Source organism: Rhinatrema bivittatum, chromosome 4 (assembly GCF_901001135.1).
Source record: "Rhinatrema bivittatum chromosome 4, aRhiBiv1.1, whole genome shotgun sequence".
NCBI classification, from domain to species: domain Eukaryota; kingdom Metazoa; phylum Chordata; class Amphibia; order Gymnophiona; family Rhinatrematidae; genus Rhinatrema; species Rhinatrema bivittatum.
Window position 1 is genome coordinate 115,663,498 of NC_042618.1, and position 18,728 is coordinate 115,682,225.

The window sequence follows — 18,728 nt, forward strand, 5'->3', positions numbered from 1 at the left end:
TGTAAACTAATGAACATAAGAACATGCCATACTGGGTCAGACCAAGGGTCCATCAAGCCCAGCATCCTGTCTCCAACAGTGACCAATCCAGGCCATAAGAACCTGGCAAGTACCCAAAAACTAAGTCTATTCCATGTTACTTTTGCTAGTAATAGCAATGGCTATTTTCTAAGTCAACTTAATTAATAACAGGTAATGGAATTCTCCTCCAAGAACTTATCCAATCCTTTTTTAAACACAGCTACACTAACTGCACTAACCACATCCTCTGGCAACAAATTCCAGAGTTTAATTGTGCGTTGAGTGAAAAAGAACTTTCTCCGATTAGTTTTAAATGTGCCACATGCTAACTTCATGGAGTGCCCCCTTGTCTTTCTATTATCCGAAAGAGTAAATAACTGATTCACATCTACCCATTCTAGACCTCTCATGATTTTAAACACCTATATCATATCCCCCCCTCAGCCGTCTCTTTTCCAAGCTGAAAAGTCCTAACTTCTTTAGTCTTTCCTCATAGGGGAGCTGTTCCATTCCCCTTACCATTTTGGTCGCCATTCTCTGTATCTTCTCCATCGCAACTATATCTTTTTTGAGATGCGGTGACCAGAATTGTACACAGTATTCAAGGTGCAGTCTCACCATGAAGCGATACAGAGGCATTATGACATTTTCCGTTTTATTCACCATTCCCTTTCTAATAATTCCCAACATTCTGTTTGCTTTTTTGACTGCTGCAGCACACTGAACCGACGATTTCAATGTGTTATCCACTATGACGCCTAGATCTCTTTCTTGGGTGGTAGCACCTAATATGGAACCTAACATTGTGTAAGCATAGCATGGGTTATTTTTCCCTATGTGCATCACCTTGCACTTATCCACATTAAATTTCATCTGCCATTTCGATGCTCAATTTTCCAGTCTCACAAGGTCTTCCTGCAATTGATCACAATCTGCTTGTGATTTAACTACTCTGAACAATTTTGTATCATCTGAAAATTTGATTATCTCACTCGTCGTATTTCTTTCCAGATCATTTATAACTATATTGAAAAGTAAGGGTCCGAATACAGATCTCTGAGGCACTCCACTGCCCATTCCCTTCCACTGAGAAAATTGTCCATTTAATCCTACTCTCTGTTTCCGATCTTTTAGCCAGTTTGTCATCCACGAAAGGACATTGCCACCTATCCCATGACTTTTTACTTTTCCTAGAAGCCTCTCATGACGAACTTTGTCAAACGTCTTCTGAAAATCCAAGTACGCTACATCTACCGGTTCACCTTTATCCACATGTTTATTAACTCCTTCAAAAAAGTGAAACAGATTTGTGAGGCAAGACTTGCCTTGGGTAAAGCCATGCTGACTTTGTTCCATTAAACCATGTATTTCTATATGCTCTGTGATTTTGATGTTTAGAACACTTTCCACTATTTTTCCTGGCACTGAAGTCAGGCTAACCGGTCTGTAGTTTCCTGGATTGCCCCTGGAGCCCTTTTTAAATATTGGGGTTACATTAGCTATCCTCCAGTCTTCAGGTACAATGGATGATTTTAATGATAGGTTACAAATTTTTACTAATAGGTCTGAAATTTCATTTTTGAGTTCCTTCCGAACTCTGAGGTGTATACCATCCAGTCCTGGTGATATACTACTCTTCAGTTTGTCAATCAGGCCTACCATATCTTCTAGGTTCACCATGATTTGGTTCAGTCCATCTGAATCATTACCCATGAAAACCTTCTCCGGTATGGGTACCTCCCCAACATCCTCTTCAGTAAACACTGAAGCAAAAAATCATTTAATCTTTTCGCAATGGCCTTATCTTCTCTAAGTGCCCCTTTAACCCCTCAATCATCTAACAGTCCAACTGATTCCCTCACAGGCTTTCTGCTTCGGATATATTTTAAAAAGTTTTTACTGTGAGTTTTTGCCTCTACGGCCAACTTCTTTTCAAATTTTCTCTTAGCCTGTCTTATCAATGTCTTACATTTAACTTGCCAACGCTTATGTATTATCCTATTTTCTTCTGTTGGATCCTTCTTCCAATTTTTGAATGAAGATCTTTTGGCTAAAATAGCTTCTTTTACCTCCCCTTTTAACCATGCCGGTAATCGTTTTGCCTTCTTTCCACGTTTTTTAATGTGTGGAATACATCTGGACTGTGCTTCTAGGATGGTATTTTTTAACAATGACCATGCCTCTTGCACACTTTTTACCTTTATAGCTGCTCCTTTCAGTTTATTTCTAACAATTTTTCTCATTTTATCAAAGTTTCCCTTTTGAAAGTTTAGCACAAGAGCCATGGATTTGCTTGCTGTCCCCCTTCCAGTCATTAATTCAAATTTGATCTTATTATGATCACTATTGCCAAGCGGCCCCACCACCATTACCTCTCTCACCAAATCCTATGCTCCACTGAGAATTAGGTCTAAAATTGCTCCCTCTCTTGTCGGTTCCTGAACCAATTGCTCCATAAAAATGTCATTTATTCCATCCAGGAACTATATATCTCTAACATGTACTGATGATACATTTGACCAGTCAATATTGGGGTAATTGAAATCTACCACAAAATAGTAACAGTAGTTGTAGGCATAACTTCTATGTGCAAAATCTCTTTAAATTTGAGAATAGGACCATCATAACACCCACGGTATACAAACAAGTTAGCCTGAATTTTAACCACTATGGGTCATATATAATCATCAGTCCAAATTTGTCAAAAGTCTCTTTTTATTAAAGAAAATATTTTTGTTTTTTATTTTTTGTAAAAAATGTGGAACTGTACTTCCTTTATTCGTTGATGGCGCTATCGCGCTTCGAAGATCCAGTCACTGAACAAAAGCAAGTCTTTCATTGGTGGCGCTACTGCGCTTTGGTGATCCGATTGTCAGTGATTGTCACAATCATTCTGACCAGCGATAGTCTTTTAGTCACCATGGACATTGAATCACTTTACACAGTTATCCCGCAGGAAGAATTACTTACAGTTATAGCCACAGTATTAAAGAACCGTCTATCCCCACAACGCATACCTACATCCTTCATCATAGAACTATTACATTTTGCACTGAGTCACAATTATTTTATGTTTCATGACCAGTTCTTTTTACAAATCTGTGGAACTGCAATGGGGGGCAGCAATGGCGCCAGACGTGGCAAATCTCTCTGTCACTGCATTTGAGAAAGAACACATTCAGCAGAATCAGTGGACGGCACATCTGAAATATTGGAGGAGGTGTTGTGTTTTGATAGTTTTCACCCTAGTACTTTGAAATTAAATCTCCCAGTAGGTCAATTCATGCGTCTGCGACGCTTATGCACTGACATGTCTGAGTTTAAGAAACAAGCTCAACAAATGGCTAGCAGATTTTTACAGAGTGGGTACCCGGTGTTATGCGTAAAATAGGCATACCGGCGAGCCCTTTACTCTAATAGGTATTATCTATTTTTTCAAAAAAATTCTGCAGATTCGAACCCGGAGATACTGGTCTTGAGACATATATTGGCATCGCCAACCATCAGCAGAGCCATCAGAAGATACTGGGCAATTCTTCAAGAAATCCACCCCTTGTTCAAGGAACCCATTCGCATAGCGCACTCAAGAGGCAGAAATATTAGGGACCACGTAGTCCATGCCAGTACATACAACCCACCAGGTACTACAGACGATGTGAACAGTTGCATCAATTGCTCTCGCTGTGCATTAAAATCACCGCAAACCTCCATTCGTTTACCAACAGGCCAAATCATATCGTTACCTCGTGTCACCTGTAAGACCTCCCATGCAATATTCTGCCCATGTCCGCTAATATATGTGGGCATGACAAAATGTTCCATACGCACTAGATTAACAGAACACAAATGCTGTATAAAAACAGGTAGAATGGAAGAACCTCTGGTGACTCATTTTAAGGAACAAAATCATACATTCTTGGACATCCAATGGACAGTATTAGAAATTGTTTCGTCACATTGGAGATGAGGAGACAGGATTAAACATCTCTGTCAATGTGAACAATGATGGATACATCAATTACAAACAGTAACTCCGCATGGGCTCAATAGGGAGATAGAGTGGATTCACTTCATGTGAGTTCCATCTCGTTAGATGCGCCTGATACACAGGTGCATCACGGTAAATTCATATATAATTACACTGATCTCGTGGTTCTTCTGCTAAGACGCCGACAAGACGAAAAGGCGCCATGGAGTGGTGAGTTGCTTGTTTAAACATACCCTTGGGATGTGCAGCATTTTTTGTGAAAGCATATGTGCGATAAAAAGTTTTGACTTCATTTTTAGAGTAAGATTTAAGGACTGGAGTGAAATCTAAGGATTGAATTTTATGTGGACATAATCATTTAGACTTCTCAGAAGGTATCCCAGGAGAACCAAGTCGATTACAGTCCCTGAAGTAGCAGCCCTGAGAAATGTACGTCGGACTGGACTTGCACTGACAATGGGATCACCAAAGCGTGGTTGCGCCACCAATGAAGGACTTGCTTTTGTTCAGTGACTGGATCTCCGAAGCACGATAGTGCCATCAACAAATAAGGGAAGTACAGTTCCACATTTTTTACAAAAAATAAAAAACAAAAATATTTTCTTTAATAAAAAGAGACTTTTGACAAATTTGGACCGATGATTATATATGACCCATAGCGGTTAAAATTCAGGCTAACTTGCTTGTATACCGTGGGTGTTATGATGGTCCTATTCTCAAAATTAAAGAGATTTTGCACATAGAAGTTAAAAAACCTTTTGCCTACAACGTATTTGTTAGAGTAATTGAAATCTCCCATTATTACCGCACTACCAATTTGGTTAGCTTCCCTAATTTCTCTTAGCATTTCACTTTCTATCTCACCATCTTGACCAGGGGGACGGTAGTATACTCCCATCACTATAGTTTTCCCCGACTCACAAGGGATTTCTACCCATAAAGATACAATTGTGCATTTAGTCTCATGCAGGATGCTTATCCTGTTGGACTCCATGTCATCCCGGTGAGCAGCAAAATTACCTGATTAACTTTATCCGGGTATCTTCAGCCAATTATATTTAGTAGGAACGCTAACTTGTTAAGTACCACTGAATATACCTGCTAAATTTATTTGGTACACTCATTGGCCTACTGAATATGTCTCTAATGATACTATGGACACTTTGGTGTTATAAATTTCTTCACTGACCCCCAAAAACCTACTATATATTGACATAAGAATATGAAAAATTTGCATGCTGGGTCAGACCAAGGGTCCATCAAGCTCAGCATCCTGTTTCCAACAGAGGCCAAACCAGGCCACAAGAACCTGGCAAGTACCCAAACATTAAGAAGATCCCATGCTACTGATGCCGGTAACAGCAGTGGCCATTTCCTAAGTCAACTTGCTTAATAGCAGTTAATGGACTTTTCCTCCAAGAACTTATCTAAACCTTTTTTAAACCCAGCTAAACTAACTGCACTAATCATATCCTCTGGCAACAAATTCAAGAGGTTAATTGTGCGTTGAGTGAAAAAGAATTTTCTCTGAGTAGTCTTAAACGTGATACTTGCTAACTTCATGGAGTGCCCCCTAGTCCTTCTATTATCCAAAAGTGTAAATAATCGATTTACATCTACTTGTTCAAGACCTCTCTTGATTTTAAAGACCTCTATCATAACTCCCCTTCGCCGTCTCTTCTCCAAGCTGAACAGCCCTAAACTCTTCAGCCTTTCCTCATAGGGGTGCTGTTCCATCCCCTTTATCATTTTGGTCACACTTCTCTGAACCTTCTCTATCGCAACGGTATCTTTTTTGAGATGAGGCGACCAGAATTGTACACAGTATTCAAGGTGCGGTCTCACCATGGAGCGATACAGAGGCATTATGACATTTTCTGTTTTGTTAACCATTCCCTTCCTAATAATTCCTAACATTCTTGACTGCTGCAGCACACTGAGCCGACGATTTCAAAGTATTATTCACTATGATGCCTAGATCTTTTTCCTGGGTGGTAGATCCTCATATGGAACCTAACATCGTGTAACTATAGCAAGGGTTATTTTTTCCTATATGCAACACCTTGCACTTGTCCACATTTAATTTCATCTGCCTTTTGGATGCCCAATCTTCCAGTCTCACAAGGTCCTCCTGCAATGTATCACAATCTGTGATTTAACTATTCTGAATAATTTTGTATCTTCTGCAAATTTAAAAACCTCACTTATCGTATTCTTTTCCAAATCATTTATAAATATATTGAAAAGCACCGGTCCAAGTACAGATCCCTGAGGCACTCCACTGTTTACCCTTTTCCACTGAGAAAATTGACCATTTAATCCTACTTTCTGTTTCCTGTCTTTTAACGAGTTTGTAATCTACAATAGGACATCACCTCCTATCTGGGAAACGGCCGGGCCTAAGTCCTGCAGGAGGACTGTTCTTAAGCCTTACTACGCCCTTTCCTCCACTCTCTCTCTCCCAGTCTCCTTGATCTGCGGACTGTCTGAGTTTCAAACTCTTGCCCTGGTGGATTCAGGGGCAGGAGGCATCTTTATTCTTCGACACCTAGTGGAACATTTGAGGATCCCCCTCATCACTTTGAAGGTTCCACTTATCCTATCTTCCATCCATGGGGAGCCCTTCCCGGGTGATGTGACTTGCCAAACTGTACCAGTAACTCTTCGCACCAGAGCTCTCCACACTGAGTCAATTCCCTTCTTTGTGTTAGAGAAGGCCATGCACCCTATCATCCTGGGGTTACCCTGGTTGCAGTCGCACCAACCCCAATTTGACTGGGCATCCTTGGAACTCTCCCACTGGGGCCCAGGTTGTCATTGTTTGTAAGGATTTGAGTGGACCCCTGGACTCTGTGGCAGATGATCACACCATGGCCCGTGAGGGGCCACAGGTCAGGCTCAGCTTTAGGACACACACACAGTTAGATCTTTTATTAAACAGTATTGATGAGCCACCAGAGGTGGTGGTAGTGAGCAGGAAAGTAGCCCAGCTGGGCTTGTAGTCCCTCAGGCTCTGGAACAGCAATCCCACAATGGCTGTGACAGCGGCCTCTCGGTATGGAGCACAGGAGCTGAAGTAAAGGCACGCCCTCGAGGAGCGAGAACCTGCTTCCAGGGAACAGCTCTGAGAGAAGTAGATGGTAACTCACTGATGGTATAGGCAGCGGTGTCTTCCAGGCAGAAGAGAAGTCCAGGTAGCGAGTTCAGGAACATGGGCCCTCGAGGAGCGAGTACTGGTTCCAGACAGTGACCTGAAAGAGAAGAGAGAGAGAGCCCCCGAGGAGCGGGTACCCCAAATAAAGTAGTCCAATAGTGGAGGCAGAGTATCTAGGTACGGAGAGTGAATCCCATCCGTTAGGAAACATTTGCTAACTCGATGGCTAGCAATCACGTAGGCTATTTGTATCCGGGATGTGTGACGTCATCACAGGGGGACGCCCCTGAGGTTCGCGCCAATGAAGGTACTTGAAGCAGAGCCATGCGGCGCACGCGCCCTAAGGCAACTGGACAGTATGGCGGGAGGCGGCGCCCAAGCCGGATCGGGGACGCCGGAGAGGACGGCAGGCAGACGCCGTGGCAGCCAAACATCGGTTAACCGCAGGAGGAGTCGCCAGAGAGGTAAGGAGGGCGTAGTGGAGATGTCGGGCAGCGACAGTCATAACAGTCATGGAAAGTGCCTTAAGGAGATTGCTCCTGTCATCTGCATGCCTACAACTCCAGTGATGCCGGGAATGCCACCCCAATATGCATCTTTCAGTGATGTGTTTTCCAAAGAAACTGCTGACATTCTTCCTCCGCATAGGTCCTATGACTGTGCCATAAGACTGAAACCCAATACTGAACCTCCTAAAGGACGTGTCTATCCACTCTAAGCATCCTGTTTAAAGAGCTGGGGGCTCATTATCCAGAATTGATATGTTCTATCATAAATCAATCTTTAGAAACGGGAATTTTCCCACGTTATCTAAAGCAAGCCTCCATTACTCCTATTCAAAAGAAAAAATCATCTTCTGTATTGGATCTCACAAATCTTAGGCCAATTGCAGCTTTGACATCCCTATCAAAAATTATCGAATCCTCGGTATTATACCAGTTAAGAGAATACTTATCAGACTATGACATCTTACACCCAAACCAACATGGGTTTAGAAAGGGTTACTCCACAGAAACCCTTCTCCTCTCTACATTTGATACTTATATAAGAGGATTCGATTCCAATATAGATTATTTGTTAGTCTTGCTGGATATATCCGCAGCGTTTGACACGCTTGATCATAAAATTCTCCTATCCAGACTTCAAAAGATAGGTTTACAAAGCACAGTATTAAACTGGTTTGAGAGTTACTTTTCAGATCGTTGTTGGCAAGTAAACTTTAAAGGTAAATTGTCACAAATGTATACACAAAATACAGGGGTTCCACAGGGGTCCTCACTATCACCAGTGTTGTTCAATATATATCTCCTCCCACTGTGCTAAATACTATCAGCCTTGGATGTTCAGTTTAGAATTTATGCGGATGACATACAACTGTACATTCCTTCTAAAACATCTTGGACAGAGACCATCTCATTATGTAATTTGTATGTAAAGACAATTGAGCAATGGTTAAGTCATAGTAGGCTTAAACTTAATTCAAAAAAAACGGAATTCCTTTTGTTAAGTGTGATTGAGAATCCTATTAATTGTCCACCTTCCTCAATCACGCTAGGTACAGAGGTGATCGAGATAAAAAGAGTGGTTCGTAATTTGGGATTACAATTAGATACCAATTTATCTTTAACACATCACATTTCACATCTGACCAAGACCTCATTTTTCAAACTACAGACAATAAAAAGATTAAAGCCACTACTACTTAAATCAGACTCTCAAACGGTTATTCAATCTATCATCTTTTCAGGTTTAGATTATTGTAACAGCCTCTTTTTGGGCCTGTCGGATTCTATTTTAAGACCTTTGCAGCAAATTCAGAACTCTGCTGCCCGTTTACTAACAGGAGCATCCATGAGACATCATATCTCTCCCATCCTGTATGGGTTACATTGGTTGCCAATCAAGTTGCACCTCATTGCGGTTATATAAGCCTACTAGAAATCTTAGATCTACTTCTAAGTATCTGCTTGAGGTGCCCACAGTCAGATTGGCTAGGCTAAATATAACAAGAGAGAGAGCCTTTTCAGTGGCGGGACCCATCCTTTGGAACTCGATTCCAAATTCCCTGAGATCAATTATGGACCACAAGGAATTCAAGAAGGCTCTAAAAACCTATCTATTTAAAATAGTTTATGCAGGAATTGAGGAAGTGAATACCTCTCCTCAAAGCTCCTTATAATATCAGTATCGGTTTATGATACATATTTGGAGCTTAATAGACTATTTGTTGCTAACTACATGATAATGAGGACCTTGAATTCGTAATTCTTCTTAAATTTCTGACTTTTCTTGTTTTGTTAAAAAAATTTTCTTTCTAGTTAAGTCATGCAGAGTGTTAAGGATTATAATTATACAATGTATTTTTTTTCAATCTTTACTATTTCCTATTTATTTATTATGTTTTTTATTTTCTTTAGTATTATTATTATTTTATCTTTTATAATTTGAAGTTGTGAACCGTTTTGGTCGGATACCTTCCGTGAAAATCGGTATATAAAATGTTTTAAATAAATAAATAAATAAACAAGGCGATATCCGAATACATCGAGGAGAATTTACAGAAAGGGTTTATTAGACCATCGAAGTCTCCAGCCGGCGCAGGCTTCTTCTTTGTGGGGAAGAAGGACGGTACCTTACGTCCTTGTATCGATTACCGAGGTCTGAACAAAATCACGATTAAAGACCGCTACCCCCTGCCTTTAATTTCAGAGCTTTTTGACCGGCTTCAGGGGACCAAATTCTTCTCAAAACTTGACCTGAAGGTGGCCTACAACTTAGTTCGCATTTGCAGTGGTGACAAATGGAAAACAGCCTTCAACACTTGAGATGGCCATTTTGAGTACTTAGTAATGCCCTTCGGCCTGTGCAACGCACCTGCTATATTTCAGAACATGATGAACGACATCTTGCGGGACCTGTTGTACAAGAGTGTCGTGGTATACCTGGATGATATCCTGATATTTACTCAAGATCTGCCCACTCATCTAGAGGATGTCAAGCAAGTACTACACCGACTCCGTGAACACCGGCTCTATGCCAAACTATCCAAGTGTGAATTCCATAAAGACTCCGTGCCTTTTCTTGGCTATATCTAAAGATGGCTTCCAGATGGACCCTCAAAAGCTAGAGAGTATCAAAAATTGGTCCCAACCTACCAGCCTGAATGCCCTGAGACGATTTTTGTACCAACTATTATAGAAGCTTTATAAAGAACTACTCTTCTTTAACAGTACCCTTGACCGCAATGACCCACAAGGGTGCCAACGCTTCAAAATGGTCTGAGGAGGCCATTTCCGCTTTTGAGAAATTAAAGACTGCCTTTTCCACAGAACCATGCTTGTGGCATCCTGACCCCCAACAAGCCATTTATCGTAGAAGTTGACGCTTCGGATGTCGGCATGGGGGCTGTATTGAGCCAAACTGGAGACTCTAAATCCGTATGTCCCTGCTCTTTCTTCTCACGATGTTTATCCCCGGCAGAGAAGAATTATGGGATCGGAGATAAAGAGCTCTTGGCTATTAAGCTAGCATTCGAGGAATGGTGGTCTTGGCTCGAAGGTGCTCAACATCAAATATCCGTATTAATGGACCATAAAAATCTAGAATATCTCCACCATGCACAACGTCTTAACCACAGACAAGCTAGATGGTCCTTATTCTTCACTCGTTTTGACTTTGTGCTTAAATATCGCCCTGGAGACAGAAATACCAGAGCTGATGCCTTGTCATGCTCCTTTCTCTCGGAGGATGTGCCTGAAGAACCTCAGCACATAATTGACCCAAAGAAAGTCATCTTGGCGACTACACATTCTGTGCCCGCTGGTAAGACCAACGTGCCTAAACACCTCAGGAAGAGAGTGCTTTTTTGGGCGCAATATTCCAAGCTGGCTGGCCATCCTGGTCAATGCCGCACCCTGCTTAAGATCTAGAAGTTCTATTGGTGGCCTACTATCAAGAAAGATACCCTATCCTACGTGGCATCTTGTACCAACTGTGCCAAACACAAACCTGCTTCTGGCCAACCATGGGGATTGCTGCAGCCTCTGCCAGTTCTGGAACAGCCCTGGTCACACATCGCTACTGACTTTGTAGTTGATTTACCCCTTTCTGGAGGAATGAATACCATCTGGCTAACAGTTGATCGCTTCAGCAAGATGGCCCATTTCGTGGCGCTGCCTGGCTTACCTTCAGCCTTGGAGCTTGTGAAGCTCTTCATGTCACACATTTTTCACCTTCACAGCCTACCAAGACACATTGTTTCAGACCGAGGATCTCAATTCATGGCAAGAAGTTATACAACATTTCTCTAGACTACACTTCAGCCTATCATCTGCAATCAAATGGCCAAACAGTATGGATGAATAGAACCTTAAAACAGTTCATTCAAGCCTACGTGAGTTGCCGTCAGAATAACTGGGCTGAACTGTTACTTTGGACTGAATTTGCCATCAATTCTCATCCAGCAACATCAACTGGATCAACACCTTTTGAAGTGGTATATGGACGCTCTCCAACACCGCCACTTCCACTGAAGTTTTCAGTGATGTCCCTAGCAGCTCAATCTACTGCTGTTGAAATCCATAACCTGTGGACTCAGACGAAAGACATGCTAGTTAAAGCGAGTGGCCGTACTAAGACGTTTTATGACGCTCACTATTCTCAAGCATCTGTCTTCAAACCCGGTGACAAAGTCTGCTATATACCAAACATCTCAGACTGAAATTACCCTCCACTCAGTTTGCTCTTCGCTATGTTGGACCATTTCCAATCCTCCGACATCTTGGCAATATCACTTACAGTCTGAAGCTTCCACCCGGACTAAACATCCACAATGCTTTTCACGTTTCACTCTTGAAACCTCTCATACTCAGTGAATTCTCTTCTAAGACTCAGGAACCACCTGCCATCAACGCAGAAGATGACCTAGAATTTAAGGTCGAAGAGATTCTTGATGTCTGAAGACGAGGCAAAACACATGAATACCTTCTTTCTTGGGAAGGTTTCGGCCCCGAAGAAAACTCTTGGGAGCCTCAGGCTAACATCCTTGATAAAGAGATTCTCCGTCAATTTCATCTTGCGCATCCTTTGAAGCCTAAACCTGGTACCTGCAGAGGATTCTGCCCTTTGAAGGGGGGTACTGTTACGACTGTCGCTGCCCGACGTCTCCACTCCGCCCTCCTTACCTCTTTGGCGACTCCTCCTGCAGTTGATGGACATCTGGCTGCCGCGGCGTCTGCCTGCCGTCCTCTCCATCATCCCCAGTCCAGCTTGGGTGCTGCATCCCGCCATGTTGTTCAGCTACCATAGTGCGCACACGCCGCACAGCCCTGCTTCTTATTCCTTCTTTGGCATGAACTTCAGGGGCGTCCCCCTGTGATGATGTCACGCATTCCGGATACAAAAGCCTACTCTATTTGCTAGCTAATCGAGTTAGCAAGGTGAAGGGACTCCTTACGGATGGGATTCGCTCTCCATACCTAGCTACTCTGCCTCTCCTTAATTGGACTTACTCTACTGGGGTACCCGCTCTTCAGGGGCCTCTCCCTTTTCTTTCAGGTCGCTGTCTGGAACCGATACTCGCTCCTCGAGGGCCCATGTTCCTGGACTCGCTGCCTGAGCTCACTTCTGCTTGGAAGAACCCGCTGCTTAAACCATCAGTGAATTACCATCTATATTCTCTCAGAGCTGTTCCCTGGAACCAGATACTCGCTCCTCGAGGGCCTGCCTCTATTCCAGCTTCTGTGTTACCTTCCGGGAGAAACCACTATGTGAGTAATCAAAAAATGAGGCTCTATACCAGAACCCTGTCGATGCTCCACTGTACTCACTATCTCAGTTTCTCTCCACTACAGCACAGCTATTGAGGGATCGCTGTTCCAGTGTCCTGAGGGACTACAAGCCCAGCTGGGCTTCATCTTACTCACTACTGCCACATCTGGTGGCTTCTCAACTCTGTTTAATAAAAGATAATTCTTTGTTGTGTGTCCTAAGCTGAGCCTGACCTGTGGCCCCTCACGGGACTTCCCCCCCGTGGGCGTGGTCATCTGCCACAGTGTCCAAGGGTCCACCCAAAACCTTACAAACAAAAATACTCAGACCTCATCCTTAGAGGCCTAAGGGTTCTTTCATAAGAAAATTAAACAAAACAGGAACAAGCACGGTGACATGCTGCCCCTACAAGGGATAACTAAAAAGTCCACACACTAAATGGTGGCATGAAGTCATATACTCTGAGAACTCAACCATATAGTCTGCCACATAGGGGAGCTAAAACCCACAATACTACTTGTTAAGGATAGTAATTTCTGGTTTGTGCAGGTTACTCCCAGGCGTATCAATTTCCCAGATCGTAAAAGTCGGGCCCTTGTTGGTTGCTGTCTGAATCCAATCCACCTTTTCCCCTGCCCTGCAGAGCTGCATCAAAGGTATCAAGGCTTATTGATTAAGGGGTAAATTTTCAAACCCGCAAGCACACATGGACATGCCAATTTTATAACATGCATGTGTCGCCGTGTTCATGTTGTAAAATGCGATATCTGCGCGCATATGTGCACCCAATTTTATAATCAGCGCGCGCATGTGTGGGTGGGTGCCTCATTCGCACATGCCGGGGGGGGGGGGGGGGATTTTTCAATTATGCGTGGCAACGTAATCGGCCTTTTCCACTGTTCCCTCCCAGGTCTCTCCAATTAAGGAGTGGATTGGGAGGGAACTACCCTAACCCTAACCTTCCTCCCTCTTCCCCGCCCCCTAAACAGACCCTAACTCTCCCCAATTGTTTTGTTTTGATATTTACTGCTCCTCTGGAGCAGAAATAAACTCTACACGTCGGCCAGCTACTGGTGCGCGCTTCCCCAGGACAGTGTCTAATGGCGCTGGCCCGGTCTGCCCCCACCCCGCCTCTCCCCACCCAGACCCCCCCCAGCCCATCCCTTTTCTTTGGCCTGGCAGTTCTGTACATACCAAGGGTTACGTGCATGGCTGGGCTCATTCTAAAATGCATAAGTCGCATGCAGGGTCCAGCCATGCGTGTAACCCCTGAATTTTATGCTTGCAGTGCTTCCAAAATTTGGGCTTAAGGGTAGAAACCACCGCACCAGCAAGCTACCTCTATGCATGCTTTCTTCTTTCCTTTAGGTCTTGGCCGTAGAAACAGTCTTGTAGGGGTGTGCATTCATTTTTGACGTATTGGCAATCCGCAATGTATATGTCCCTATTTGTTGTATTCGTGGGGTCACGAAACATATGGCGAACCCCTACGAATACAATGTATCTAATGAATAAACCCCCCAAGACTGCCAGTATTTGGGGGGGGGACCCCCCAAGACTTGCCAAAAGTCCCTGGTGGTCCAGCGGAGGTCCCGGAGTGATTTCCTGCACTCGGGCCGTCGGCTGCCAGTATTCAAAATGGCGTTGATAGCCTTTGCCCTTACTATGTCACAGGGGCTACCGGTGCCATTGGTTGGCCCCTGTCACATGGTAGGAGCAGAGAAGAGAAGAGAAGAGACGGCTGAGACATCTGAGGGGGGATATGATAGAGGTGTTTAAAGTCATGAGAGGTCTAGAACAGGTAGTTGTGAATCGGTTATTTACTCTTTCAGATAATAGAAAGTCTAGGGGGCACTCCATGAAGTTAGCATGTGGCACATTTAAAACTAATCGGAGAAAGTTCTTTTTTACTCAACGAACAATTAAACTCTGGAATTTGTTGCCAGAGAATGTGGTTAGTGCAGTTAGTATAGCTGTGTTTAAAAAAGGATTGGATAAGTTCTTGGAGGAGAAGTCCATTACCTGCTATTAATTAAGTTGACTTAGAAAATAGCCACTGCTATTACTAGCAACGGTAACATGGAATAAACTTAGTTTTTGGGTACTTGCCAGGTTCTTATGGCCTGGTTTAGCCACTGTTGGAAACAGGATGCTGGGCTTGATGGACCCTTGGTCTGACCCAGTATGGCATGTTCTTATGTTCTTATGTTCTGTGACCTCCCACCCAGCTAATAGTACAGCATAAACAAGTCTGATATCAATTATACCAGATAATTAGGAGGTGTAAAATTCCATATGTAAATGCACATAAGTGTTTTATAAAATAGCAACTTACGCGCGGAATTGCTGATGCCACCCCATAATGCCCCAGACTGCTCCTTTTTTCATGCATATATGTGCATGTGAAACATAAAATGTGCACGTAGTATCGATGTTTATAAAACAGCGATTACATGAATACAAGCTACTTACATGTGTTTATGCAAATTTTACGCATGCAACTCTTTGAAAATTCACCCTTGTGTGTCTTTCCTGAAGGCAAGAATGAGCCACTAGATACCACCTCATATTTGCCAAGTGTGGCAGAGCACAGACCATTGTACATCTCATCAGTTTCTCATGTGCAAATAGTCTCATGCAGCCGAGAAACTCCAGCTGTAATTAATACTTAGAGGCAGATGTATTAAACTGTGCTGGTATTCGCAATACTGTTACTGCAAGATAAAGGCATCATCAGTATGTGCCATATTGATTATTCACATTATTAGTGCTTTTAATGCATATCAGCATGCAATTATGCAAAATGCACAATTAGCTGAATAATTATGCAAATCAGCTCATTACCTATATGCACAGTAAAATACATGTTGAAATGTGCGCACATTAATGCATATCCATTTACTACATATCAGGTAGGTGCAGTTAAGTTTTTTGTAACATTAGTGTTAACATGCTAATTTTAATGCAAGAAATATAACACATAAGTGGTTTGCATGTCATTAACATAGGCCATTAACGCAAGCTACTTAATGTGCAATAACAGCCCATCTTAATGTACTTTAGTACACTGGCCTCTTAGAAAGAGAAGGCAATAATATCTCGTCAGTCTTAAAATGATTTCCTACTACAGTTGTTAAACAATGAATATACACTCAGTTTTACCAGTTTAATTCTACTGTGCCGTCTGTTTGAAAGATATGATGAACCATAAAACCATAAGTCTTGAGTAACTGCAGAGGCTTCAGACTTCTTTAAAATTAATTGCATAACCACTGGTTTTGTGTAGCCTAGCCAACTCTTAATTCCCGTATACATCATGATATCTCTTATTGTTATATTATGTTACCTGGGTCTTCAATGTTGAGATTCTTCATTAGCCACTGTACAATGTCAGCACCTGCAGAGAGTGCAAAGTAGTGCTAATTTAAAAATAGAGTATACAAATGCTCATTATTTTAAACAGTAATTTTTTTGTGGATTTAATATCTACAAATGTTTCCAGAACTGGCCATGAAAAACGAAGTCTGATATATCCACATTGCAAGAGAGTATAACAAGTTTGGAAAGGATGGAGGGACAGTCAGACATGGTCTCCCCGTGATTCATTTTTTCACTTTCATCATGAATGTGTAATAAAGGACAGCACCAAAACAAACTTTAACGCACTGTCTCAGCTCTGTCCTGGTGTGAACATTCTAGAAGTGATAGTGAAATCTATTTTCCATCTCTATTCTCTCTGTTCTTTCTCTTTAGCAATTGGAGTCAGAGGTGCCAATTGATATCTTTGCAGTTCTTTAGGGTGGGAATTGCACTGAGAATACCAACTCATCTTATAGAGGTCACCGCATGTCATTTGCTAGCTCTTCTTAAGAGGAAGACTTTCTAATTTGGCTACAATAATATACTGAATATTTTCACTTTTAGCCTCCTAAAATTTTTCTTATTCCAGCGTATTCAATAGAAACTAAATAGCTCTTTCTTGATAGCATTTTTTTTTTTTTAATATTTATATTTTTTATTAAGTTTCAATTTAATCATGACATAACACTGTCATTTACAAAATTGAGTGATTATACATTACAATCAATCAAGAAGAAATTTAAACATTTAAACTTAAAACTTTTACCTATAATCACTCAAAGTACAATGTAAATAGAGGATTCAGCTCCCTATTTGAGCAACAAGAAGAAACTCTTTTCATTTATACAAAATGCTGATATAAACAACCCCTTATCATTTCATACTATAGTTACTTGATAGCATTTTAATGTTGGCATATAGGTTGAATATCTGTCAGATGGAATGATGTTCATTTTTTACTGTCTTAGATCACATCTTTACTGTTTAAATGGCAAAGCTTGCATGTAAAAAAAAAAGAAAATCCATTATTTAAAGTCAGACAGATGATTTAATCCTTTCTAAATATTCAGCTTCCTGACCCTCTGGGGGTCATATTCAATAAGATGAGTAGTGGACAAGTTATCCTGCTAAAGTTAGTTATATATTCAGCGGGATAAATGTCCTGCTAAATATAATAAAATGATGTGCTACTTAACCGGATATCTTTAAAAGATATCTGGCTAGATAGTTCTGTCAAAACCTTAACAAAAAAAGACATAAAAGGACCAGTAGCTTGGTCACCTCACTCCTCTCCCCCTCCCCCCCAAAACATCATACATGGCTCTGTCAAGCCATGCTACCTGCATCCCTACCTTAATACTGTAAAAGACCCTGGGTTCATTAGCCGGGCCCCCTGCCCTGGTTTTCATCAATTATGAAGTTCGGGCTGCCCCTTTCCCCAACCCAGTTGCAGTTTGATATCTCATGCTGGCAGCCCCTATTCCCTCGGACCCTCCCCATCTACCCCCCAAACCTTTAATTTCCCTGCTAGAAGCAAGGGATCCACTTCCCCACTCCTGGCGCCTCTAGCACTGCTCTAATGGAGTGGAGAAGTGGGTCTCTGGCCCCAGGCAGGGGAAATTTAAGATATCTGGGGGAGGGATGGGGAGAGTCAGGGGGAATGGGGATGGCTGATAAGACATATCAACACTGCAAGTGGGTGGGGGGGGGGGGAAGGGGAGCAGCCCGATCTTCATAAACGTCAAAAATCAGGGCAAGGGCCTGACCTACAAACCGGAGACTTTTACAGTATTAAGAAAGGTTTGGAGGTGCAGGAAGCACGGGCTCGATAAGGGGGGGGGGGGGGGGGGGGAGGGAGGGAGGGGATCAGGTCGCTGGCTCTTTTATTTCTTTTTTTTTGTTAAGGCTTTGACAACAATGCTATTTATCTGGCTTATCTTTTAAAGAAATAATTTAGCCTGATAAGTGGCCTATTATGCCAAATTTGCTTTTTAGATGGATAACTTGTGAGCTATTTGTTTAAATGCTTTTGAATATTGATCTCTCTGGTGTTACTATATGCAGTATGTTTAATGTTGTATACCTTTGCTAAAAGAGAATTATATAAATATGTTTCCAAATTCAGTTTATTATTTATTTGACAATTTTTCTATACCGTCATTTGGGGTGCCATCACAACGGTTCACAGTTCACATAAAATATAAATAACAATCTTATCAATCAATTAGTTATAAAATAATGCTAAAATAATAAAATAATCAATTAAATACCAATATTCAAATAAAACTTAAAAACAATCATATTTATATAAAATCACTAAAAGCATAAAAGAAAAAAATCCAGTAAAATAACATTATAAATCCTAAAAGCTTAGTAAAATACCACTTATTTTCTCTTTGCATCTCCTTCCATTTGTTTAAAAGCCTGTGTATATAA

The 18,728-nt window shown here is 41.9% G+C and overlaps 1 protein-coding gene across 7 annotated transcripts in view; it reads right to left on the bottom strand.

Annotated features, from left to right (window-relative positions):
• Window positions 1-18,728, bottom strand: part of RGS6 (regulator of G protein signaling 6) — an 831,317-nt gene that overhangs the window by 244,842 nt on the left and 567,747 nt on the right. For all 7 annotated transcript variants that reach the window (XM_029598736.1, XM_029598734.1, XM_029598733.1 and 4 more), the window contains exon 4: window positions 16,279-16,329. In XM_029598736.1, coding sequence (XP_029454596.1) covers window positions 16,279-16,329 — 51 coding nt within the window. The remainder of the gene's footprint in view (window positions 1-16,278; window positions 16,330-18,728) is intronic.